The following is a 25,799-nucleotide window of genomic DNA, read 5'->3' as shown; positions in this document are numbered from 1 at the left end:
AAAAGGCTAAGTCTTTATACTTTGATTTAGCACTTTGCAATTACCTAAGTTTTTTTTTTAATCTTCACAGTTGAGTAGAGCAGCAGGTATTATCCCCATTTTACCAATGAGGAAACAGTTCTATGGAAATTAAATGACTCGACATAAATGACAGAATGTAGGAGAGTAAAAAATTGAACCCATGTCCTTGAGACTACTACATCACACCCCTTGACTTTATACTCTGAAAATTTGGCCTAGGCTTGAAGTTATACCAGGTACTTGGTGTTTCATTTACATTTTAAAGAGACAAATTGTATTAGTAAGCCTGTCATTTGCTGAATACGCTTTATGTGTTGTAAAACCAAAAAAAAAAAAACAAAAGAAATGCATTGCTGTCGAGTCGATTCTAACTTATAGCGACCCTATAAAATGTCTTAGGCACTATATGTTTCCTTCTAATAGATGAGGAAGAAATTAAGAGGTTAAATAATTTGGCCTGTTTCACATAGCTAATAGGTATCTCGACTGAGATTGGACCTAGATATGGCATGGCTTTACTTCAACACCATGTTAGATGGCCTCTCCAGATTGTGTTTCTAAACTTATGCTCTGGGTAAAGAGTCTTTGAATCTTCTCTGACAAGTAGATTTAATTAAATCTAGTAATCATTATATCACTTTTCATTTTATAAACTACTATTATTTTTCCCCTTCCAGTTCGTTTGAGTATGGAGAAAATATCAAACATTTCACATCACTTTGTTTAAATGTAGTAGCATATTTAAAAAAAAAACAGTAACATTTCATTATTACCAATTTCTGGATTATGAATAGACTTTTAAAGTGTTACTTGGAAGTTAACTGTTAACTTGATTACGTCTATCTTTATAGTCAGGTTTGAGCAAGAGGTAAAAGTAAGTTTTGAGTTACTATTTTCCATCATCAGTAACTAGAAATTTTGTTACTTTTAACTAACAAGGTACATTTCTCTAATTGATATCCCACTTAGCAACTAAAAATTTATCTTCAATTTATTGATACATAGTTTAAAACGTTTGTAATTAAAATTGAAGCTCTCCTAATTCATGAGTTGATCTTATCGTTTAAACAGTAAAGAATTTCCTGCAACTCTTTTCCTGCTATAACCTAAACCTACTAGAACCAAAACCTAAGCCTTTCATAGAACTAAGGAAAAATAATCACATTCAGCTAGAACTACTGAAAGAATTGGGAAATAAACAGCATTTTTGATAAACAGGCCATGTATACAATATACTCAAGGATTCTATTCAGTTACAAGTTGTTAACTGCACCCCCACATGTGTCAGAACTGTGTTCCATGGAGTTTTGAATGCTGATTTTCCTGAAGTAGATCATTGAGGCCTTTCTTCTGAGGCATCACTGGGTGTCCTCAAATATCCAATCTTTTTGTTAGCAGCCGAGCATATTAATCATTTGCACCACTCAGAGACGTGGTGGTAGTAGTAGCACTTTGAACATCTCTGTAATCAGATAGGGGCAGCAGTACATCTCTACTTTATTAGCCAAAGCTGGCTGACTGTTCAGTGGGTAATTCTAACCAATGGGACACCTTTTTTTTTTTTTTTTTAAATTGTGCTTTAAGTGAAGGTTTACAATTCAAGTTAGTTTCTCATAAAAAAATTTATACATTGTTATGTGATCCTGGTTGCACTCTCTATAATGTGACACCAAATTTCCTGTGTCCATTCAACCAGCTCCTGACCCTCTCTGCCTTCTCATCTCACCTCCGGTCAGGAGCTGCCTATTGAGTCTCATGTATCTACTTGAGCTAAGAAGCACACTCTTCATGAGTATCATTTTATGTTCCATAGTCCAGTCTAATCTTTGTCTGAAGAGTTGGTCTCGGGAATGGTTTTAGTTTTGGGCTAACAGAGAGTCCAGTGGCTTTGCCTTCCAGGGTCCCTCCAGTCTCACTCAAATCATTGTCTGGTCTTTTTTACTAGAATTTGAGTTCTGTACCCCACTTTTCTCCTGCTCCTTCAGGGACTCTGTTGTGTTCTGTGTCAGAGCCGTCATTGGTGATAGCTGGGCACCATCTAGTTCTTCTGGTCTCAGGCTGATGGAGTCACTGGTTTATGTGCCTGTTTCTGTCTCTTGGGCTAATATTTTCCTTGTGTCTTTGGTGTTCTTCAATTTTTTCCAGGATTGAAAAAAGTTTATTAGGAGTAAAAGCCATTGGAGCACATTTTAATAGTTTGTAAACTACTTAAAAACTATTATAATTTAAACTATTATATTTTGACAAAATCACTAATTTAGGAGGAACTAATAAAAGTAAAGGCAGGGCAGTGTTTTGTTCTGTTACACATAGCGTTGCTGTGAGTCGAAGCTAACTCGATGGGCACCTGACAACAACAACAAAGCAAAAGTAATGATTTATAAAGAATAATTATAAAGATATTTAATAGATGTTACCATACTCAAGGGGAGTTGCATCTGTCTCAGCTGCAGAGGTAAAGGATTTGCAAAAAAAAATTGTTCCCTGTTAATCTAGAAGAATAGGTTTAGGGGCTTTTCTGTCTTTCTAGGAATTAGCCTAGATTAGGTAATGAATTAAACCCGGGATTGATAAATTCATGCTGTTTTTGTTTGATCCTTGAACTAGCAGCTTTTTAAATGGTTGTTAAAAAAACATACCAAAAAAAAAAACAGAAGAATATGTGACAGAGACCAGATGTGGCCCACAAAGCCTCAAATATTCACTTTTTAGCTCTTTAATTTGCCAACTCCTGAATTCAGCTTAGTAGCCCTGGTGGCGCAGTGGTTAAAGTGCTAAGCTGCAGACCAAAAGGTTGGTGATTTGAACCCATTGTCTGCTTCACAGGAGAAAGATGTGGCAGTCTGCTCTCATAAAGATTTATAGCCTTGGAAACTATGGGACAGTTGGAGCTTTGAACCCATCAGCTGCTCCATAGGAGAAAGATGTGGCATTCTACTTCCATAAAGATTTACAGCCTTGGAAACTGTGGGGCAGTCCTGCTCTGTCCTATAGGGTCACTATGCGTCGGAAATGACTCGATGGCAGTGCAAGGGTGGGAACTGAACTATGACTGTAGACAAAATAGGAACTTGATATGTAACTGTTGTGCAGAATTGAGCATTTTTGTAATGGTGAAATATTTACTGTTAAGTTATGAGTATAATTTTGGAAATACTTTATTATGCAGAATGAACTTAAAAACTTTCTACCTGGTCTGCTTTTCCAATCCCACATCCAGGCAAGGATTCACTGAGGCCAGATATCAATGCCAACATTCAAAATTACAACATAGAAACTCATTACCTCCATATTCAGCCCAGCCCTCCTACTCTTCCCCCGTGTGTAATTTATTCACTTCCCTGTGTTGTCTTTTTCACTTAACTGTAGGTTTTCAATTCTAATGAGTATCTTATGACAGTGCTTTTCACAATGTAAGTGTTGGTTAAAATTGTAAAATAAAAGAAAAGGATGTGTTTAAAGTAATTCTGTTTTAAAAAAGGCAATTTTAAAAAATCTTTTTATTTACACTGGCCGAAGTTTAGTTTATTTTTATTAAGGTTTTGTTTAGAGTTTTGTATCACATTGACTTTCTTGTCAGTATGAAGCACTGTGAATACTTTTATTTTTAGCCTGTATTTTAGTGATTGAATTACACACACGTGTATGTCTTTGTGCCTGGTAAAGTTTACTCTTATTTGTCAAATATTTTTTCTTTGAAAACCATTGTTAGTAATTTTGAGCTTCTTGCAGACTTCTCTTTGTTGTTGTTGTGTGCCATTGAGTTAATTCCAACTCATAGGGACCCTATAGAACAGAGTAGAACTGCCCCATAGGGTTTCGTAGGCTGTATTCATTTTTTATTTTTCTCATTTATTTGTTTAATGTACTTTAAATGAAGGTTTATAGAGCAAACTAGCTTCTCATTAAACAATTAATATACATACTGTTTTGTGACATTGGTTGCCAACCTCACGACATGTCAGCACTCTCCTCTTCTTGATCTTAGGTTCCCCATTACCAGCTTTCCTGTCCCCTCCTGCCTTCTCATCCTTTCCCCTGGGCTAGTGTGCCCGTTTAGTCTCCTTTTGTTTTATGGGCCTCCCTGATCTTTGGATGAAGGGGAACCTCAAGAGTCACTTTATTACTGAGCTAAAAGGGTGTCCTGGGTCTTAGGCTGTGTTTTTGATATACTCTTTATGGGAGCAGATTACCAGGTCTTCTGTGGAGCCGCTGGTGGGTTGAACTGCCAACCTCTCGTTGGCAGCCGAGCGATTAACCATTGTACCACCAGGGTTCATCTTCTCTTTGTAGTTGTATTTAATTAATTACAGCAGTCAGCAGTGTTAATCACTGTAATGATGCCACTACTTTTGTGCTTCTTAATTTCCTTCATATTAATATTGTGAACATTCTCTGAGTGTGTTTTCAAATATAGTTTATAATTATCTGATATAGTTAAAGAATATGTTGAACTAAATTAGTTAATAATAACATCAATTTTCAGGTTTAAATTTAGTAAAATATATGTAATAGCAAGTGTATTTGAAAAATCTTTTTTTTTCTTTAAACAGTAATAAGTCAGAATTTTTTATTTATTTTTATTTTTTGTGGTGATAGTTAAGTCTAGGTTTACTAGAAATACCTAATAAAACTTTATTAGCTTTCTGGGTTTTTCAAGAATCATCTCAAGAGACAAGATACTAAATTAGCTTTCTTATAGACAGTGGACATTTGTTAACAGTTTCAAGGTGTGTCATAGCATAATAATAATAAAGTAATTGTAGTTATAATAAAGCATTTCCATTTTCAACGGTAAGCTTTTAAAAATAATTTAGAATAAATTTAAGGCAGTATCCATCATGTTATTAGCACACATTTGTATTGATACACTTTCTTGAATGGGAAAGCAGCTGCAGAATAGTCCCAATAATTACATATAATTCACATATAAATGAGATGAACAGTAAGTCTTCAAAGTAGTGTTGACCCTTGCAAGGAAATACTAGTTGTTGTGACTGGATATTACCTCATTTTTACACCTTGCTTAAGTATAAATTTTGAAGCTCTAAGCCTTTAAAATCATGCTTAAACCAAGGATTGAAAATCTATTATCAGGTAATTATTTGGCTTAAGAAACCCATTTTTAAAGGAAATTATTAAAATATTAATTTTTTACATTGATAAGTAATAAATCTGAATTTATATATATATATAAAATTTGGTGCTTTGATTTTTGGCAGATCACTAAATGAGTGACCATTTAATATTGCTTACTATCAGAGTTGATCTAATTGCAGTGATTATGATCGGGAGCATAACAGGTTTATTGTGTAAAATTTAAAAATAGAGGAAAGTACACAGAAAAAAGGGCATCTGTTCTGCCATTAGGAAAGTGTGGTAAAGGTTTTATTTTGTTTTTGAAAATGAACAAACAAAACAAATTTGGGTCATGCTATAGGCATAATCTTGGATTTTTTCCCCCCAAGTGTGAGCACTTCCGCATTTTATTTTTTTCTTTATGAAAGTACAGTATTTAATAGCTGAACTGGTTTTATCATATAGATAAACTATATTTAGTAGTTCCTGTATTATTTGGTAGTTTCTAGGTTTTATTCTTGAATGTTAATTTTTGAATACAGCAGTTGTTTAAAAATACAGCTGGCTCTAAATGATAAATTTGTACCTGTGAAGTCTATAAATCTGCTTTTTGTAGAAATTACAGTATTTTTAAATGTGTCCAGAGGAGCTGGCTCTCAAAACAGAAATAATCCCCACCCCATCCCCTCAAAAAATCCTATAAGTAATTTTGTAGCACGCGTTTTAAAATATGAGTTCTCATCATCTAATTTTTCTGTTGATAAGATTGGATTTGAAATTTTAATTTTGTTTATCTAGAACAGATATATCTTTTTAATTTATTTAAAACTATTTGGTTTTTAATCTTTCAGATGTCTTTTTCTTCCCCCTACTCTTAAGAGGACATTTCGCTACTGATTGCAGTCTTTTGTTTTCCAGAATAACAGCTATCCACCAATGTCAGATCCATATATGCCTAGCTACTATGCTCCATCCATTGGATTTCCATATTCTCTTGGTGAAGCAGCATGGTCCACGGCTGGAGACCAACCTATGCCATATCTGACAACCTATGGACAAATGAGTAATGGAGAACATCATTATATACCAGATGGTGTATTTAGTCAACCTGGGGCATTAGGAAATACCCCTCCATTTCTTGGTCAACATGGATTTAACTTTTTTCCTGGTAATGCTGATTTCTCTACATGGGGGACAAGTGGATCTCAGGGACAATCAACACAAAGTTCTGCTTATAGTAGCAGTTATGGCTATCCACCTAGTTCTCTTGGGAGAGCTATTACTGATGGACAGGCTGGATTTGGCAGTGATACTTTGAGTAAGGTGCCTGGTATTAGCAGTATTGAGCAAGGTATGACTGGACTGAAAATTGGTGGTGACCTGACAGCTGCAGTGACAAAAACTGTAGGTACAGCCTTGAGCGGCACTGGTATGACTAGCATTGCAACCAATAGTGTGCCCCCAGTAAGCAGTGCAGCACCTAAACCAACCTCCTGGGCTGCCATTGCCAGAAAGCCTGCCAAACCTCAACCGAAACTTAAACCCAAGGGCAATGTGGGAATTGGGGGTTCTGCTGTGCCACCACCTCCTATAAAACACAACATGAATATTGGAACTTGGGATGAAAAGGGGTCAGTGGTAAAGGCTCCACCAACCCAACCAGTTCTGCCTCCTCAGACTATAATCCAGCAGCCTCAGCCATTAATACAACCACCCCCATTGGTGCAAAGCCAACTGCCTCAACAGCAGCCTCAGCCACCACAACCACAGCAGCAACAAGGACCTCAGCCACAGGCCCAGCCTCACCAAGTGCAGCCCCAGCAGCAACAGCTGCAGAATCGCTGGGTAGCTCCTCGTAACAGGGGAGCAGGCTTCAACCAGAGCAATGGAGCAGGCAACGAAAACTTTGGTTTAGGTGTTGTTCCTGTCAGCGCTTCACCTTCTAGTGTAGAAGTGCATCCCGTGCTGGAAAAGCTAAAGGCCATAAACAACTATAATCCCAAAGACTTTGATTGGAACCTGAAGAATGGACGTGTGTTTATAATCAAAAGCTATTCTGAAGATGATATACATCGTTCCATTAAGTACTCTATCTGGTGTAGTACTGAGCATGGTAATAAGCGTTTGGATGCAGCTTATCGTTCCCTGAATGGGAAAGGGCCACTCTATTTACTCTTCAGTGTGAATGGTAGTGGACATTTTTGTGGAGTGGCCGAGATGAAGTCTGTTGTGGACTATAACGCATATGCTGGTGTCTGGTCTCAGGATAAGTGGAAGGGCAAATTTGAAGTTAAATGGATCTTTGTTAAAGATGTTCCCAATAACCAATTACGGCATATTCGTTTAGAAAATAATGACAACAAACCAGTTACCAATTCAAGGGATACGCAAGAGGTACCCCTAGAAAAAGCTAAGCAAGTGCTTAAAATAATTGCTACTTTCAAGCATACCACCTCAATCTTCGATGACTTTGCACATTATGAAAAGCGTCAAGAAGAGGAGGAAGCCATGCGTAGGGTAAGAGTACAGTGATTTTTGTGTGTAGGGTCTTTTTACTGGGAGTGGGCTCGTGGATAGGTATTCTTAAATGCCTTGAATTTAAGGACTTTACTCTGCAGGAAACCACCTAATTAGTTTAAGAAACAGCTACAAATACCCTTGAAGGCCTCTGTGTGCCTTTTGAGTCATTCCTTCTCAAGAGTAAACCCTACTCTGAATTTGCTTCTTGCCTATTCATACTACTCAGGGGATTAAGGTCATTGAGTCTCAGTGTTCATCAAACCTGAATGAATTCTATATTTTGAATTAAGCAGACTTATATGGGAGTCCCTAAGTGGCATAAATGGTTAAGCACCCAGCTGCTAACTGAAAGGTTGTTAGTTTGAGTGTACCCAGAGGTGCTTTGGAAGAAAGACCTGACGAGTCTAAAAAATCAGCCATTGAAAACCCTGCGGAGCACAGTTCTACTCTGACATACGTGGGATCTGGCTTGAAATTGATTCAGTGGAAACTTTTTTTTTTAAGACTTTTGTGAACTGGCCAGGGACCCTAATCACTAATCTCAAACATTAAACTTCCGAGAAAATGTGTTTGGAGTGTGAAACACACAGCTTTTAAATAAATATTTGAATATTTACTCTGTATATCTGTGAGAAATAATTTTTCTTTTTTGGCCTAAAACTTCTGAAGCACTTTTGTAATTTGTATACTTAAAGTACTTGTACAAAACATAGTGGGGATTGGACGTTAGGAAAGCAGGTTAAAGTTGGGAAGATCATGTGCAGAGTTTGATTTCTAATTCTGTTTACCCTCTATGTGCTTGGATCATTTTGGCCAAAATTTGGTTATGGGCCATGTAGGGCAAGGCAGGCTGGGGAGTGTTTTCTTTCCAGACAGTGAGAAAAAATCGAGGGCCTGTTGTTAGGAGGAGGAATCCCTGGTGGTGTAGTGGGTAAGAGCTGCGTCCGCTAACCAAGAAGGTCGGCAGTTCAAATCCACCAGGATCTCCTTGGATAACTCTATAGGGCAGTTCTACTGTGTCCTGTAGGGTTGCTATGAGTCAGAATCGACTTGACGGCAACAGGTTTGGTTTTTGGTTTGTTAGGGGGAAAGGGAAAGCGGATGTTGGAGTAGGCAACCAGCAGATTTTTCCATAGACAATGCATTTAAACATCTTTTTTAATGAAGCAGGGTAAAGTTAGAAGCTCTTCTAGCAAATAACCTTTGTTATATGGAAAGCTCCTGTGTAACTAAGATAAAGCAGGAATTTAATTCTCTATCCGTGCAAAATGTCAGTGATACGCTTGTTTCGTTTCTGTGTATGAATTTAGATGTTTTATATGGCTTCTTGGTTCTGCACCGGAAGGGGACTGCTTCATCCAGCATTCTTCAGTGGTGAATGAAGTTGAAACAATGTCCCAAGTGCAGTAGTTTTCAAACCTTAAGTTCTATAAAAATTGCTTGGGGTGCTTTTTGAAAGTGCAGTTTCTTGAGATCTACATCAGGATAATCTGATCCATTGTATTTGATACGGGGAACTGGTAGTGTACATTTTTACCAGGTATCCCAAGTGATTCTGGTGCTCGTGATTGCTGCACAGTATAGTCCCTGGGTTAGGAATGCCCTTTGATGTTATGTACATTTGCCCTCACTTTGAAAAGATTGAACCAGCCTCTACTAGCACAAATTCTTCATCACAGTCACCTTCACTTGCTGCACATGTAGCTTTTATAGCACTGAAAAGGCTTCGGGCCTTTTCTTGCACTAAAGTAAGGCTAAATAAGAACCATATGCACCTGTTCCGACTTACCTGCAAATTCAGCTTGAAGATGCACTTAGGGATGGGTTTCCTTCCTAACCTGGGGACTGCCTGTATTGAATTGTTAAAAACTTTGCCTTGGAGTAATAAAAATGGCAAAGGCTCTGCTGAATTTAACTTTAAATGGATTGTTGGATAAAATTTAATTTAGTAGAAAGCAGCTTTTAAAGAAGCTGTGTCCCAGAATAATTTAATATATAAATATTAAATTATTATTATTTTTAATCCAAGTAAATTGAGGAATAGTCTTCAGAATATAAAACTCACTTTATTCAGTATCCAATAAAAATGTTTTCTGTACATGGGTAGTATCCACTTACTCTCAGGTCTATTTCTGTAGTATCTACAGTTTTTTAAGGACTTTTCTCTAAGTCTTTGTGCCAAGAAGTTGTTTTCTGGATGATGGATTGTCTGTCATCTTTGTGTCTCACAAGGACTTTTGTAATATTCTTTATTCTGTCTAGCTGCACTTAGTTGAATGAGCACTGAATTTGGAACTCCTTACTAGCCATGTGACTTCTGAGTTTGTTGCATTGTCTGGGAAAATAGGCGATAAAACCAGTGATTGTACAAGATTATTATATAACATGATAAGTAAATACAAAAATTAAAAGATGGGATTAAATATAAAGTATGAAATCATTCACCGTACCTGGCCCTAGTAGTAAGCATTAGTTGAGCAAGTAAGTGTTAGTTAACACGTTTTAAGTACTTAGATTCACGTAAAGGAGCCCTGGTGGTGCAGTGATTAAACACTCAGATGCTAACCAAAAGGTCTGAGGTTTGAACCCACCAAGAAAGATGTGGCAGTCTTCACCTGTAAAGATTACAGCCTTCGAAACCCTGTGGGGCAGTTCTGCTGTGTCCTGTAGTGTTGCTCTGAGTCTGAATCGAGATGGCATTGGGTAGGTTCACGTAGAACTCTTATCAGGTTACAGAAGTCCCCAGGTTCTGAATGAGATCCCTTCCTAACTGTGTCTTTACATTGAATTTGTAGGTAAGTTGGAACAGGTGCATAAGGTTCTTATTTAGTCTAACTTCAGTGCAGAAAAACCTCAAAGCCTTTTCAGTGATTTAAAAGCTGTACATGCAGCAAGTGAAGGTGATTGTGACGAAGAATTTGTTTCGAGTATAGGGTTGTTATGAGTCAGAATTGACTGGGTGGCAACGAGTTTGGTTTTTTTTTTTTGGTTTAGGGGTTTAGTCTTTTCAAAGTGAGGGTAAATTTGCATAACGTTAAAAGGCAAGTATGAGTCCGATGTTTGTAAACGGGAGGTGGGGAGGGGGGCTTACTGTATTTAAAATTACAAACCCTGTTTTTTTCAGGGAATCATCAGAAATCAAGTTTTTTTTTTTAAACAGTAAAACGTTTTATTTTTAATCTTCATCTAGGGCCACTGTGGTGAATATGCTAACAAATATTGTTGCCATTTTCCTAGATTTGTTTATTTTATTGAGCAACTACTATCTGCTGGGCAATATTTGAGGCATGGGAAATACAGTAGGAAATAAAAGATAGCCTCCATTTTGGTAACATAAAACTTAAGCTCTTGGGAAAAGGCATCATACCATCTTAATGGTGTATTTAGGAGTAGGACCAGATTTAGATTTAGGTTCACTTACTTAGTGGCAAGCCCTGCTTTTTTTTTTTTTTTTTAAAATTTGCATTTTGTTGCTACTGTTGTTGAGAATATACACAGCAAAAGGTATATCAATTCAGTGGTTTCTACATGTGCAAACACTGTTTTTGAAGTTTAATTAAGTCAGTTATTTGGTAAGCAGCCTTGCCCAGAGCTCAATAGCTAATTGAATCAAATTACTGATTGAATTGGATGAATATGGTTCAGTGCATTCCAACTTGAAAAGGAGTTGTAATTACTTTAGGAAGCGGAGGGGTGATAAGAAGCTAGTTATTTATCAGTAAAAATGTTGAAACTTGTCTTACTATTATTTCATCCAGCCCTTGATGTTAAAATTTTCTTTGAAGACCCAACAGAACCAGAATATATCAGATACTCACTTGAAATGGTTCCATAATTTATTGATAAGTATGAAAGAATATGGGCAGTAGTTTCTAGAAATAGTTTTCAGTTCTGGAATGTTTTTTATTTAGTATTTATTGAGCATCTGCAATCTCTAAGAGGAAGAATACTTTCCCTCATGGAATTTTTATGTTATTAAGATTCCATATAATTTTAATCTTTTGTATCATAGAATTCATTATTCTGTTGAAATAAAGCCATTAGCAGTTTACACATTCTAGTACTTTAGACATGTTATCAGGAGGGACCAGTCCCTGAAGAAGGGCATCATGCTTGGTGAAATAGAGAGTCAGCAAGAGAGGAAGACCTCAATGAGATGTATTGACAAAGTGGCTGTAACAATGGGCTCGAGCATAACAATTACGAGGATGGCGCAGGACCGGGCAGTGTTTTGTTCTGTTGTACATAGGGTTGCTATGAGTCGGAACTGACTCGATGGTACCTAACAACAACAGCAGCAGTGGTTAAAAACTTATTACTGTGGCTCTGTAAGTGTACAGCCAGCGAATAAAAACAGTGATTAAGAAAAGGTTCAAGGTATATGTATTTGCATTTAGTTGCATCAGGTAAACTGGATTGTAACCTTGGTTCTGTTAATGGTATGGGAGAGAGCGAGCTCATGGAAATTTTATAGAATTTGTAATCGTACTACACAAAGTTGGGTAATAAAAAGTGTGGAAATGTTCAGTTTGTTTGTTTATATGTTAACCCATTAAATTTTAAGACTTTTTTATGTTGGCTATTGATTCTGACTGAGGATTAAGAATTATTAGTGAGAATTTTGATACTTCATCAGTTTAAATTCCGGAAGCGTTCAAGAGGGAGTTGTTAATTTTACACAAAGGGGAGTTGGAGAAGAGTCAAAGTGACGAGACATTTGAATTGTGTCATAAAGTGTTAATGTAAAAGTTCAGTAGGTAGAAAGGTGAGGTAGAGGTATTTCAAAGGAAGGCATTCCAAGTTAGGCAGGAAAAAAATGGCTTTAGTAAAGTTGAGAAATGAATTCTAGAGAAATCGGAAGAAGCAGTCAGAGGACTTGGTTACCAGCTAAATATGGGAAGTGAGGGAAAAGGAAGATGGACAGTTGCTTCTGAGCTCAGCAGTTCAGTAAATGGTGTATTATTAACTGGTATTATAAACAGTGGGTCAGGAAATAGGATTTGGAGTTCTGAGAGGTCCAGTGCAGATGAAAAAAGATTCCATTTTGGGACAAACTGATTTTGAGATGCTTTTGAGAAATTTATGCACCAAAATCTCTTTCATTAGGCAGTTGGAGAGGTGTGGGAGTCACAGATTTAGAGACTTTTTGTTTTCAAACAGTTGATTCCATGGAAGTAGGATGAGATTACCCAGGGAGAAAAGATTCATGTCAAGGAAATATCGATCAGCGTTTCTCCTTCCACTGAGGAAACAGTTGACACTTGTATGTCTTCTCTACCCTAGTCTTTAAAGTGTCCTAGTTTTATTATTTTTAATACTATGTAGTTGTCTCGGGGAATTATTTGTAACATTTACATATTGTTTTATAACCACATATACAACGATTTAAACTTTTTTTTAACATTTAAACTGTTTCATGGTTTACTGCCTGTCTTTTTATAACATCTAGCCCACTTCTGACTTTTTTTATTTTGATTCTCCTCTTATTTAACTTATTTAAATTTATTTTTATCTTTTTTTTTTTTAGAAGACTAAGTAATATATTTTTTAAACCCTTACAGATTAAAAAAAAGTCTTTGTTTGGCCATAATGTGCAAACAGCACTTTAGATGGGTATGGAATTCGTGGGTCTCAGGCTTTTCCACTCAAAATACTATAGGCTTTGCTTTATAGTTTTATATTATAGAATAGTTTGAAGTTTTTTCTTTGTAAGTAGGCTATTTCTGTCCGTGTGCACAAAAGATTTTTCTTTTTTCTTGTAATAGTGTGTATGAGAGAGATGTACAGTATGCGTTTCTTATTTTCCTTAATCTTTAGTCTGCAAAGTCCCGTTTTTATTTTTACTCTTTTCTAGAAACATCAACAAATATGTTGAATCTTTGTCCTAGTGTTATGATTAACCTTTATTATTTTTTTCTGCATTTGGAGAATTTTTCAGATTTGTATTTCCATGTCATTGATTTGATTTGGTTTGTATGGATTCTGTGATTTTTTTTTTGAGGTTTTGAATCATGATAAATACTAATTTATTCCATAATTGCATCCAGCTCCCTTTTGCATTAGATTATTTTCTTAAATTTCTTGATCCAGAGTCCATCTTGATTTTATTGTATTTAAAGCTTACTTCTGCTTCCTATAATTTTTAAAAACTTCTTCCTCTTCTATATCCTTTTTTTCTTTTTTTTTGAATTTGCATACAGTAAAATTGTAAATTTTTTATGTTGCCCCATATAGTCAAGCCTTCCTTCTACCCCTAATTCCCACCAACCACTGATCTGTTTGATGCCCCCTTAAGATATTTTTCATCATTTCGTGTAAGTGGAATCATGTAGTATGTAATCTTTTGAGACTGGCTTCTTTCAAGCAGCATAATGTCTTTGCAGTTCATCTATGTCAGTGTTTCTTATTGCTGAGTAGTATTCCATTGTATGGATGTACCAGTTTGTTTGTTTTCCATTGGTTTCAGTTTTTGGCAAATGTAAATAAGACTCCTAAAAATATTCATGTACATAACCTTTTTTAATAAAAAGTTTTACATACTATATAGCAGAATTGACATTTTTTGAATGTACAAGTCTGTGAGTTTTAAAACATGTATAGATGTGTTACTACCACCACAGGATAGAGAACAGTTACATCATGCCCCCCAAAACGCTTGTATTCACATCCTTCCCTCCATACCTAACCCCTGGCAGCCCACTGATCTACGCTGGCTATAGATTTGCTAGTATCCTTTTTTCTCTTTTTTGATCAAAAAATTAAGACTGATTTTAACTTTTTCTGTTTAGTCAACATTGAACCCTAAAGATGATTATCCAGCTCAAGTATTTGCCCCCAGATAGGTATTTAAAAAATTTTTTTGACCTTCTTTGCTTTAATATCTGGGTGTTAGTTGTATATTGCCTTCCCACAGTGAGTGGGAAATGGAAGAGTCAGATGATGTAAGTTGGCTACTAGTTAAGTGATTCTTCAGCCTGTGGAGGGCAGGGAGGGAGAGCCAGAACAATGGATACTGCTAGTAGGTATAATTCGACTTTCTTTTCAGTTTGAAACCACTGTGTCAGGAACTGTATTTCCTATTTCCTATTTAGCATTTTGGTACCATCTGTCTTATCAAAAAGGATAAATTAGTGGTGTTTTCTCAGGATTTCCTTTACTTCTTATAGTCACTCCCCCCTTTTCTTTTTTAATAAGAGTTGCAAGTTAGCATACCCTGTTCTCTCTCAACATGACCTCATCTGTAGTGTATCTAGCTGAAATTCCTTAAAGCTTCTGGTATGTGGAGATCACATTTTCCCAGGTGAATATCTTTCAGACCCTGAGTAAAGTAAACCAGTTGCTGTCAAGTCTATTCTGATGAAGGGCAACTCCATGTGTGTGAGGATAGAGTTTTCAAAAACTGATTTTAGGAAGTAGATCTCCAGGCCTTTCTTCAAGGCACCTCGGTGGATTCAAACCTCACCCTATCAGTTAGCAGCCGGGCACTTTAACTGTTTGTACCACCCAGGGACTCCTTGAGTAAAGTAGGGTTTCTTAAGCTATGTACAAAAGAGCATTAATTGTAAAAGGAAAGATTGATAAATTTGACTAAATTAAAATTAAGAACTGTGTTCATCAAAAGATGCTTTAAAGAAAGTAAAAGACAAGTTAGGAACTGGGAGAAATAAGAAACACATAACTGACCAAAAATTACTGTCAAGAATATATAAACTTTTCTGAGGCAATTTTTAAAAAAAGATAAATAACCCAATAGAAAGCTGGCAAAAGACCCGGATATGCATTTCATGAGAGAGGAAACACATATGGCTAGTAAGTATATAAAAAAGATATTTGGTCTTATTCATAATTAAAAAACCAGTAGCCATCAAGCTGATTCCAGCTCATGGCAGCCCTTTGTGTTTCAGGGTAGAGCTGTGTTCCGTAGGGTTTTCAATGCCTATAATCTTTCAAAAGTAGATTGCCATGCCTTTCTTCCAAAGTGCCTCCGGATCAATTTGAGCTACCAGCCTTTTGGGTAGTAGCTGAGCTCTTAACCATTTGTGCCACCCATGGACAACCTATTAGTAATTAGGGAAATACAAATCAAGACTACAGTGAGATTATATCATTTGTCTTAATTTCCTAGTGCTGCTGGAACAGAATACCACAATTTGGTGGCTTTAAAGAACAAATTTATTTCTCACAGTTCTGGAGGCTAAAAATTCAAATTAGGGTCTTGTTTGTGTTGATTTCTTCCTTGTAGATAGTCCTGGTTGTTCCTTGGCTCTTTGGCTTGTAGATGATCCTCACATGACATCTGTCTTCCTCCAGTGGATGCATGTCTCTGTGTCTAATCTGCTCTTTTTATAACTCAGAAGTGACTGGATTTAGAACCACCTACTTGGGTATAATCTAATTAACAGAGCAAAGAAAGCCCTGTTTCTAAACAGGATTACGCACACAGGTGTAGGGGTTATGATTCCAGCACATATTTTGAGGGGACAGGATTTAATCTAGAATATCATTCAGTTGTCCACAAGTTCTTTTACACAATTGCAGATGGGATATAAACTTTTATATCTCATATTTAAGTGAATACTCTGATAAAACATTGAGTTGTATTTATTTTTAATAGGGTGATTCTTTTCTGAACTTGGTTACTATTTTTTATTGGTCAGTGGTGGGAAATAAAGTGCTTTGGTTAACATTTTGTAGTATTGATGTGTTGTCAGTTTTTTCCTCAGATTTATTTTGTAACTGCACAGGAGCGTTAATGCTAACTGTGTTGTTACAGTGAGCTACCTAAGGTTTATTAATCATAAATCTTTGAGAGGCATTTCTTCCATATTGTGGTTAAGAGCTACAGCTGCTAACCAGAAGGTCGGCTGTTCGAATCCACCAGCCACTCCTTGGAAATCCTGTGGGGGCAGTTCTGCTCTGTCCTATAGGGTTGCTATCGGTCGGTATTGACTCGACAGCAGCGGCTTTTGGGGTTTGGTAATAGTAAATAATCATCACTAAATAGAACGACATTTCAATTATTTTATTTATTTTTCTTCAACAACAAATGCATGATGAGTTGAGCATATATATTTAAGTGAATATGAGATTAAGTGTCAGGAAGAAATTCAAGTTATTGAATTATCATTCTGTTTATTTAATAGTTTATTTTAAAAGTATCACAAGCCATTATTAATTTAGAATTGATTTGTCCAGGAAAAGAATGTATTATTGCCAGCAAAGAGAGCTATAGCTATTGAAGATAAGATTCAGCCTTTTTTTAATAATTTATTTTATTTTGTTGAGAATATACACAGCAAAACATATACCAATTCAGCAGTTTCTTCATGTACAAGTCAGTGACATGGATTATATTCTTCAAGTAGTGCAACCATTCTTACCCTCCTTTTCTGAGTTGTTCCTCCCCCATTAACATAAACCACTGCCCCCACTGCACCCTAAGGTTCCTATCTAATCTTTTGAGCTGCTGTGGTCAGTTTGATCCCATATAGATAATTCTTAAAACAGCATAATGTTCAAGGCAGACGTTTTTTACTAGTTAAGCTAAACTACTGATTGGTTTTAAGAAGACTTCAAGGGATATTTTTGGTTTAAGGTTTAAAGATTATTTGAAGGCAGTAGTTTCAGGGGATCATCCAATATTCATGGCTCTAGAAAGTCTAGAGTCCATGAGAATTTGAAGTTCTGTTCTGCATTTTCCCCCTTTTGATCAGGATTTGTCTGTGTAATCTTTGATCAAAATGTTTGGTAATGGTAGCTGGGCACCATCCACTTCTGGTCTCATGGCAGAGGAGACAGTTGTTCATGGAGGCAAGCAGCCATACATTCCATATTCTCTTCCTATTGCTGACTCTCCTTCCTCTGTTGCTGCAGATGAATAGAGAGCAATTGTTGTGTGTTGGATGGCTACTTGCAAACTTTTAAGACCCCGGGCACTACACAACGAACTAGGAGGCAGAACAGAAGCACTAAACAAATTATTAGGCCAGTTAACTGGGTTTTCCCATGAAACTATGACCCTAAACCTCCAAACCAAGGAACCAAATCCCACAAGGTGTTGGTTGTACATAAACAGCCTCGGCAGTTACTCTTTTTTGGTCATTGTTATGAATATATCACAGTTTTTGCGTATTCAACTTTTATTTAATTGTTGTCAGTAAGTGTACAACTTACTGACAGCAATTAAATAAATAATTAAATAATCAACCCTACCCTTAATCAGTGTGATTTTTCTATCTCCGTTAACCCACCTTTTCCCCCTCCCTCTCTCCCCTGGGAACCTCTAATAAACTGGTTCTGTACATTTGCCTTTTCTTGTGTTTTTATGTAAGTGAGGTCATAGAATATTTGTCCTTTTGTGATGGGCGTATTTCATTCAGCATAATGTCTTCAAACTCCATCCCTACTGTAGCATGTATCAAGACTTCATTTCTAGTGGCTGAGTAGTATTCCATTGTGTGTACATACCACATTTTGTTTATCCATTCATCTGTTGATGGACATTTAGGTTGTTTCCACTTTTGGAAATAGTGCTGCAGTGAATATTGGTGTACAAGTCTCTCAGTCCTTGCTTTCAAGTCTTTTGGGATTGCTGTTTTTCTATTTTTAGTTTTCTTAACTGTGGCAGTTCCCCACAATGGCTGTACCATTTTTCATTCCCACCAGCAGTGGATAAGGGTTCCAGATTTGCCACATTCTTTCTAATATTTGTTGTATCTCATTGTGGTTTTGATTTGCATCTCCCTGACAGCTAATGATGCTGAGCATCTTTTCATGTTTCTGGTGGCTGTTTGAATGTCCTCTTCGGTGAAATGTCTGTTCAGGTCTGGTGCCCATTTTAGATTGGGTTATTTGTCTTTTTTGTTGTTGAGTTGAAGTTTTATATATACTTTGGTTATTAGATTCTTACTGGACGTGTGCTTTCTGAAGATATTCTCCCAGTCAGTAGCTTGTCTTTTCACTTTTTTTGGTAAAGTCTTTTGGTGAACAAAAGTTTTTTTTATGAGGTCCCATTTATTTATTTTGTCTTTTGCTGTTTGTGGTTTTGTTATTATTTTAGATATTCCATTGTTAAAAACTAGGCCTGACAGCATTGCCCCTGCATTTTCTTCTAAGAATTTTATGGTTTTAGTTTTCACATGAAGTCTTCAATCCATTTTGAGTTTATTTTTGTGAATGATGTGAGACATGGATCCTGTTTCATTTTTCTGCATTTGGACATCTAATTTTCTCAGCACCATTTTTTGAGGAGATTCTTCTTTCTCCATCGAATGGTCTTCACACCCTTATCAAGAATCAGTTGACCATGGTTGTGTGGGTTTATTTCTAGACTCTCAATTTTGTTCCATTGGTCTGTGTGTCTGTTATTATAAACCAGTACCAGGCTGTTTTGATTACTGTAGCTGTATAAAAAACCAAAACCAAACCCATTGCTGTTGAGTCGATTCTGACTCATAGTGACCCTATAGGACAGAGTAGAACTGCCCCATAGGGTTTCCAAGAAGTGGTTGGTGGATTTGAACTGCCGACTTTTCGGTTAGCAGCCGAGCTCCTAATCACTGCATCACGATACGGTCACTGTGAGTCGGACTCGACTCGATGCAGCGGGTGGCTGTATGTTGTTGTTGTTAGGTGCAGTCGAGTCGGTTCTAACTCTTAGCGACCCTGTGCACAACAGAATGAAACACTGCCTGGTCCTGCGTCATCCTCACAGTCATCGTTACTTGTTGCAGCCACTGTGTCACTCCATTTCTTGAGGGGCTTCCTCTTTTTCACTGACCCTCTACTTTACCAAATGTGATATCCTTCTCCAGGAGCTGATCCCTCCTGATAACATGTCCAAAGTATGTGAGACGTAATCTTGCCATCCTTCCTTCTAAGGAGCATTCTGGTTGTACTTCTTCAGAGACAGATTTGTTCTTTCTGCTGGCCACGCCCTCTTCTGCGAGGTATTTTTGTAAGCGTGCTGTGCTAATTTTATTTTATTTACAACAACATGTGGAAGAGGCTTGGCATGGCTGTGCTTGTGAGGGTGCTTCATGGGGAGGAGGCACGGCTGGCAAAAAAATGCAGAAGGTGTGTGCGTGTATTATTTGCATAAAAATACAGTAAATCCTTCACATCTCTGGTTATATTTATTCTTAGGTATTTTATTTTCTTATATGCTATTGTAAATGAATTCTCTAATTTCCCTTTCAGTTCCTAGGTAGAATGGGAGAAAAATGTAGAACAAAATTCAAATTCCTAAAATAAATCACACTTGAGTGGACTGATTAGAGACTATAGGAACACCCACAACTATCTCCTAAGATACAAACTGAGGGCACTCCCAGAGTTCACCTTTCAGCTCAATAATAGATTGACTTATAAAATAAGCAGTATCACCTGTGAGTAATATGTCCCTTAAACGGTCAACTATATGAGACCAAATGGTTAACACTGACCCAAAAGCAAAGATGAGACGGCAAGGAGGGGAAGGGAAGCTAGATCAATGGGTGGGAATAGAACAAACTGAATGGAAAAAATGAGAATGCTGACACATTGTAAAAGCTGTAACCAGTGTCAAGGAGCAATTTGTATAAAAATTGTCAAAGGGGAACGTAGTTTCCTGTATAAACTTTCACCTAAAACACTATAAAAAATATTTCGTAAAAATTCATATGAAAAGTTAGAAAAATATAGCTAGCATAAAACCTAGCAAGTAACAAATAGCATATTGCTACAGAAATATAAAATATATAGAGATGTTCTAGAGTATTGTTATTTTAATGACTGCCCTGCTTCTGTCTGTACTATTGGAGGATAAGAGTGTTACTTAAATTCTGCCCAAAAGTTTAAAGAAAGTTAAATATATCAGACAGTATTTTTTAAAGAAGAAAATAGTTTGCATTTTTCAAAAGCCAGTTTATTGATGAACAGTGCCAGAGTAGACTAAGTGAAGTTAAAACAGCTAATATATTCATTTTTTCAAGAAAATTAATGACTTACTGGGAGTAAAATCCTGCACAGGTTGGCTGGTATTACTGGAAATATTCATGCTAAAGAGTAGAACAAGGAGATTAACAGATGAATACAAATCCCAGCTGTTCAACAGCCTGAGCATTTGCCCAGAGCTGTTAAAGTATAGTAATACTGAGATAAATTTCTGATGTGCAGCGTACTTGGGTGTTGCAAAGTGTTAACACCCTTGGTTCTTAGCTGAAAGGTTGGAGATTTGAGTTTAGCCACAGATGCCTGGGAGGAAAGGTCTGGCATTCTGCTTCTGAAAAATCAGCTATTAACAACCTTATGGAGCACAGTTGTACTCTCATATACATAGGGTTGCCATAAGTCGACTTCAGCTTGATGGCAGCTGTCCCAACAACATGGTAGATTATTTTGTATTAAGAAAGCAATAGACAAAGAATGTAAGGGAAACAGACCGATTCTCCACTACAGAACAAATTGAAAACTAAATAATGACCTAGGGAAAGGACAATGATTATGCTTTGGGAATTGTTGTTAGGTGCCATCAATTTTGACTCATAGCGACCCCACGTGACAGAGTAGAACTAAAGACCTGCAGATCTGCTCCGGTAAAGCTGACAGCCGAGAATACCCTATAGGGCTTTGGGAATAGAGAGGTTCTGTTCTTGGAAGTCCACTCTTATAATTTTTAAAACTTTTGTTTCTGTTTAAATGAGTCCCTAACAGTCGTGAACCTCTGCATGATCATATTATAGTATAGAACTACTCCAAGCTTCTTTATAAAGTGTTTTAGAGTTGAGAACAGAATAGATGCAGTCTTAATATATAAATTTTTCATTTGTGCCATCCAGAGGTCAAATAACCTCAAGTGTACAAAGGAATAGTTAGGAACAAATTCACATACAGAAAAGTAGAGAATAGTCATCACGTGTGGTGGTTTAGGTGGTCCAAATGAGAGGAAGAACATGGCTCTGAGGTCAGGACTAAATTAATCTTTTGAGCTGTGATTTAGTTTCAGGAAAATAACATCACATTCTTGTTTGTTTATGTGTACTTTTGGTTTTATAGTTTTTACCTAACTTCATGTTTAATACTATATTAAAAATAAAATCACAAGGGAAAAAAAGCATAAAGATCAAAAGGTAAGTGAAATGATCTCTATTTGCAGATGATGTGATTTCCTAGGTAGAAAATCCTAAGAATGTTCTATTAAAACTACTAGAATTAAATAATAAGAAATTTAGCAAAGTAACAGGATACAAGAACATATAACATCAATTCTGTATACTACAGCAAACAATAGGAAAATAAAAACTGAAAATATAATTACATTTACAGTAACATCAAGAAATGTACAACACTTAAAAATATGTTTAAGAAAAGGCATGCAAGTCTTCAGCACTGAAAACTACAAAATGCTCCCGAGAAAAATTATGTTTGTCTCCTCCAGCAGACTGGACTCTAAAAAGAAAGGGTTAGTGATTTTTGGGTGGCTTATTGGTAACCTTTTAGTATTTATCTGTTGAATGAATGAGGGATCATAGTTAAGAAAAGAGCATGCAGCATCTGTATATAAGTATGAGATAATAAAGGGTTGACTGGAGTTCCAGGAAGAAGCTCTGGTGGTACAGTGGTTAAGCGCTCATCTGCTAACTGAAGGGTCAGTGGATGGAACCCACCAGCAACTCTTTGGGAGAAAGGTGTGGTGGTCTGTTTCCATAAAAATTACAGCCTCGAAAACCCCATGGGGCGGTTCTACTCTGTCCTGTAGGGTTGCTATGAGTTGGAATCAACTCCACAGCAACAGGTGAAGTCCCAGGGTGGCAAGAACAGTTAAGCACTAGACTAGTAGCTTAAAAGTCGGTGGTTCGAACCCACCCAGAAGCACTTTAGAAGACGGGCATGGCAATCTGCTTCTGCGTGTCTTTATATAGTACATGCAAAGGCTTATATATTTCCTAAAGTAATGTTTCAAAGTACCTTTAATTTACAGATATAAATATGTAACTTCCCTGTTTAAAAACTTTAAAAATTATTCCTCAATACACAATGAATTAGGTTTCCATTTAACAGTTTTTATACAAATTGTTCTGTGACATTGGTTACAGTTTTCATCATGTGTCAGAATTCTTATTATTTCTATTCTGTTTGTTCTGTTTCCATTTATTTCACTTCCCTAACCCTCCTTGGCTTCTCATCTTTGCTTTTGGGTAAATGTTGATCATTTGGTCTCATGTAGTTGATTGTTTAAGGGACACATTACTCATGGGTGATATTGCTTCTCTTATAACCCAGTCTATTATTGAGCTGAAAGGTGACCTCTGGGAGTGGCTTCAATTCAAGTTCAGAGGGTATCTTAGAGCAGTAGTCTTGGGGGTTCCTCTAGTCTCTGTCTGGTAAGTCTGTCCTTTAGGTATTTGAATATTGTTCTACATTTTTCTCCCTTTCTATCCGGGACCTTCTGTTGTTTCCCTTGTCAGAATGGTTGGTAGTGGTAACTGGGCCCCATCTAGTTCTTCTGGTCTCAGACTAGAAGAGGCTGTGGTTTGTGTGGGCTGCTAGGCCTATGGACTAGTTTCTTTTTTAAGGCTTTGGTTTCTTTCCTTGTCTTTTGCTCCAGATGAGTAGATACATTGTATCTTAGATGGCTACTCACAAGCTTTTGAGACCTCAGACGCTATTCACCAAACTAGGATGTAGAACATTATCTTTTTGAACCATTTCATGCCAGTTGACTGACTTGTCCCATGAGACCATGGTCCTATATTATGAAATTTTTAAACTTTATTTTGAAATAATTTTAAATTTACTGAAATGTTGCACAGATAGTACAGAGAGTTTCTGTATACCCTTTACTCAATTTCCCTTAATGAGAACGTGTTATATACCCATGGTACATTTACCTAGACTAAGAAATTAACGTTGGTGCGATACTAATTAACTAAGCTATACACATTATTCATATTTCCAGTGTTTCCACTAATGTCTTTTTTCTGTTTCAAGATTGCCAACAGTGCATTTAGTTGTCATGCCTCCTTAGTCTCCTCCAAGCTCTGACATTCCCGTTCTTTATTTATCTCATGGATTTGATATTCTTGGAGCGCACTAGTCAGGTGTTTTGTAGGCTGTCCCTCTGTTTCACTTTGCCTGATGTTTTCTCATGATTACACTGAGATTATGGACTTCTGGGGAAGAATACTGAGAGGTGATGTGTCCTCATCTCATCATATAGTGGGAGGGGCATTGTAAGTGCACATTGTATCAGTGTAACTTACTTACAGTGTTAACTTTGATTACTTGATAAAGATGGTTTCTGCTGTGTTTCTCCACTGTAAATGTCCTATTTTTCCCTTTGTATATTCTTTTCCTTAGGAGCAAGTCACTAAGTCTAGCCCACACTCAAGGATAAGGAAATCAAACCCGATCTCCTATAGGGGAAGAGTGCCATAATTTGTGAAATTTTCATTATATTTAGTTGTTGGCCTTCCATTTGTTCTTTTTCAGCCTCTGGAATATTCATTTATGTTAGGTGTCTTGGGTCTGTCCTATAGTTCTATTAATTTTTCTTTATGATTTCCATCCCCCCCTCCATGATTTGAGTTTTCTTCGGCCTGATACACTACTGCACAAATGAGACTACCCACGTTGATCCTTTGCCCCTTTAATTCATCTACTGAATTTTTCAGTTTGAAAATCAGGTTTTTAAGCTATAAAAAAATGTTTATTTGCTTGAGGTTTCTTGTTTTTATTTTGGTGTGTGTTGCATTTGGATCTCAAGTGCCTACTTCCTTGTTTTTTTTCTCACCTTTTTAAATTTTTCAGGTGTCCACTGCCTCCTTCAACAGCTTTATTTTATTAAGCTTGTGTTCTGATTGGTTATCCTCATTTTTTTCTTTCTGCATGCTGTGGCTTCTTAGGTAGGCAGTTAATTTTTCCCTCAGGACTCATTTGGACTCAGGTCTGGTTTCTGAAATATTGCTAATGGTGAGAAACCTACACGAAATTAAAGGGAAAATCAGTCCTTTGCCTGTAGTGTGAAGGACAAGCTGTTGGTCCCCCTGAGGAAATTGAAGAGAGTCTGTTTTCCAGCTATTCACTTGCCTAAAGGGTCCTAGCTGATCTGGTAAGCTTCATCATAAAGACCTGGGTTGGCAGTAAACTGCATCCTGGAGTTCATCTCCAGAGGCCAGGTTCTGGGTCTTGGCCTAACGATCTTATATTGGTCTCCAGTGTATTTATTTGCTCACCCCAGTGTGGGGAAGAAGCCCTGTACCACCCAGTTTTTTCTCAGAGACTTGGTAGCCCTCAAATCTCAAAATCTGCCTGATTGACACTTAACACTATAAATAGAAGGGGTGGGGGGTCCCTCTGCAAATCAGTTTTTGAAGTATCTATTATTAAATATAAAAATGGGGTCTGTGAATTGCTTTGGAAAATTTCTGTCCTAAAAAGAGTATGCATTTACAGCGTCACTTTCTGGACTATCACTAGCAGCTTAGTCTTTCTGAGGTATGCTGGAATGTGGTTCATTTTGTATAATTCAGGTTTTCTTTATCCTGTATTACTTCACAACAACACTAGTGCATACAAGTATAATGTCAGCTGTGTGATATGTACTTCATTATATAATTACACTAGAAGTTAGTGATGTCAGTGATAGCTCATCATTTTTTATTCTCATATTTCTAGTGCTCTGGAGCTGCTGTTGTTACTTGGTTCCCGCTTGTAGCGACCCTATGTACAACAGAATGAGACACTGCCCGCTCCTGCGCCATCCTCACAATTGTTTGTATGTTGGAGCTAATTGTTACGGCCGCTGTGTCAGTCCATCTCTTTGAGGGTCTTCCTCTTTTTCACTGACCCTCTACTTTACCAAGCATGTTGTCCTTATCCAGGGACTGGTCCTTCCTGATAACATGTTCAAAGTATATGAGACTGAGTCTCACCATCCTCCCTTCTTTTTTTTTTAACTTTTTTTTTTTTTTTTCAATTGTACTTCAGATGAAGGTTTACAGAACAAATAGTTTCTCATTAAAGAGTAGTAGTACACATATTGTTTTATGACATTGGTTAACAACCCCATGACATGTCAACCCTCTTCCTTCTTGACCTTTTTTTTTTTTTGGTGAAAATATAGCCAAAGGTAGGCCATTTCAAAAATTTCTACATGCACAGTTCAGTGACATCAACTACGCTCTTCCAATTGTGCTGCT

The 25,799-nt window shown here is 36.9% G+C and overlaps 1 protein-coding gene across 16 annotated transcripts in view; it reads left to right on the top strand.

Annotated features, from left to right (window-relative positions):
* YTHDF3 (YTH N6-methyladenosine RNA binding protein F3) overlaps positions 1-25,799 on the top strand; it is a 50,640-nt gene that overhangs the window by 10,753 nt on the left and 14,088 nt on the right. For 13 of the 16 annotated variants that reach the window (XR_002823359.1, XR_002823360.1, XR_002823358.1 and 10 more), the window contains one exon: positions 6,019-7,617. Coding sequence is in view for 5 of the 16 variants with exons in the window: in XM_004372562.3 (XP_004372619.1) it covers positions 6,019-7,617 (1,599 nt within the window). In the remaining 11 variants the exon portion in view is untranslated. Of the gene's footprint in view, positions 1-2,930; positions 3,342-6,018; positions 7,618-25,799 lie in introns of those variants that run through there. The other 3 variants (XR_002823352.1, XR_002823351.1, XM_023727772.1) reach the window with 1 other exon arrangement.

Source organism: Trichechus manatus, unplaced genomic scaffold, assembly GCF_000243295.1.
Source record: "Trichechus manatus latirostris isolate Lorelei unplaced genomic scaffold, TriManLat1.0 scaffold00018, whole genome shotgun sequence".
Classification (NCBI taxonomy): Eukaryota; Metazoa; Chordata; class Mammalia; order Sirenia; family Trichechidae; genus Trichechus; species Trichechus manatus.
This window is presented reverse-complemented; position numbering and strand designations above follow the sequence as displayed.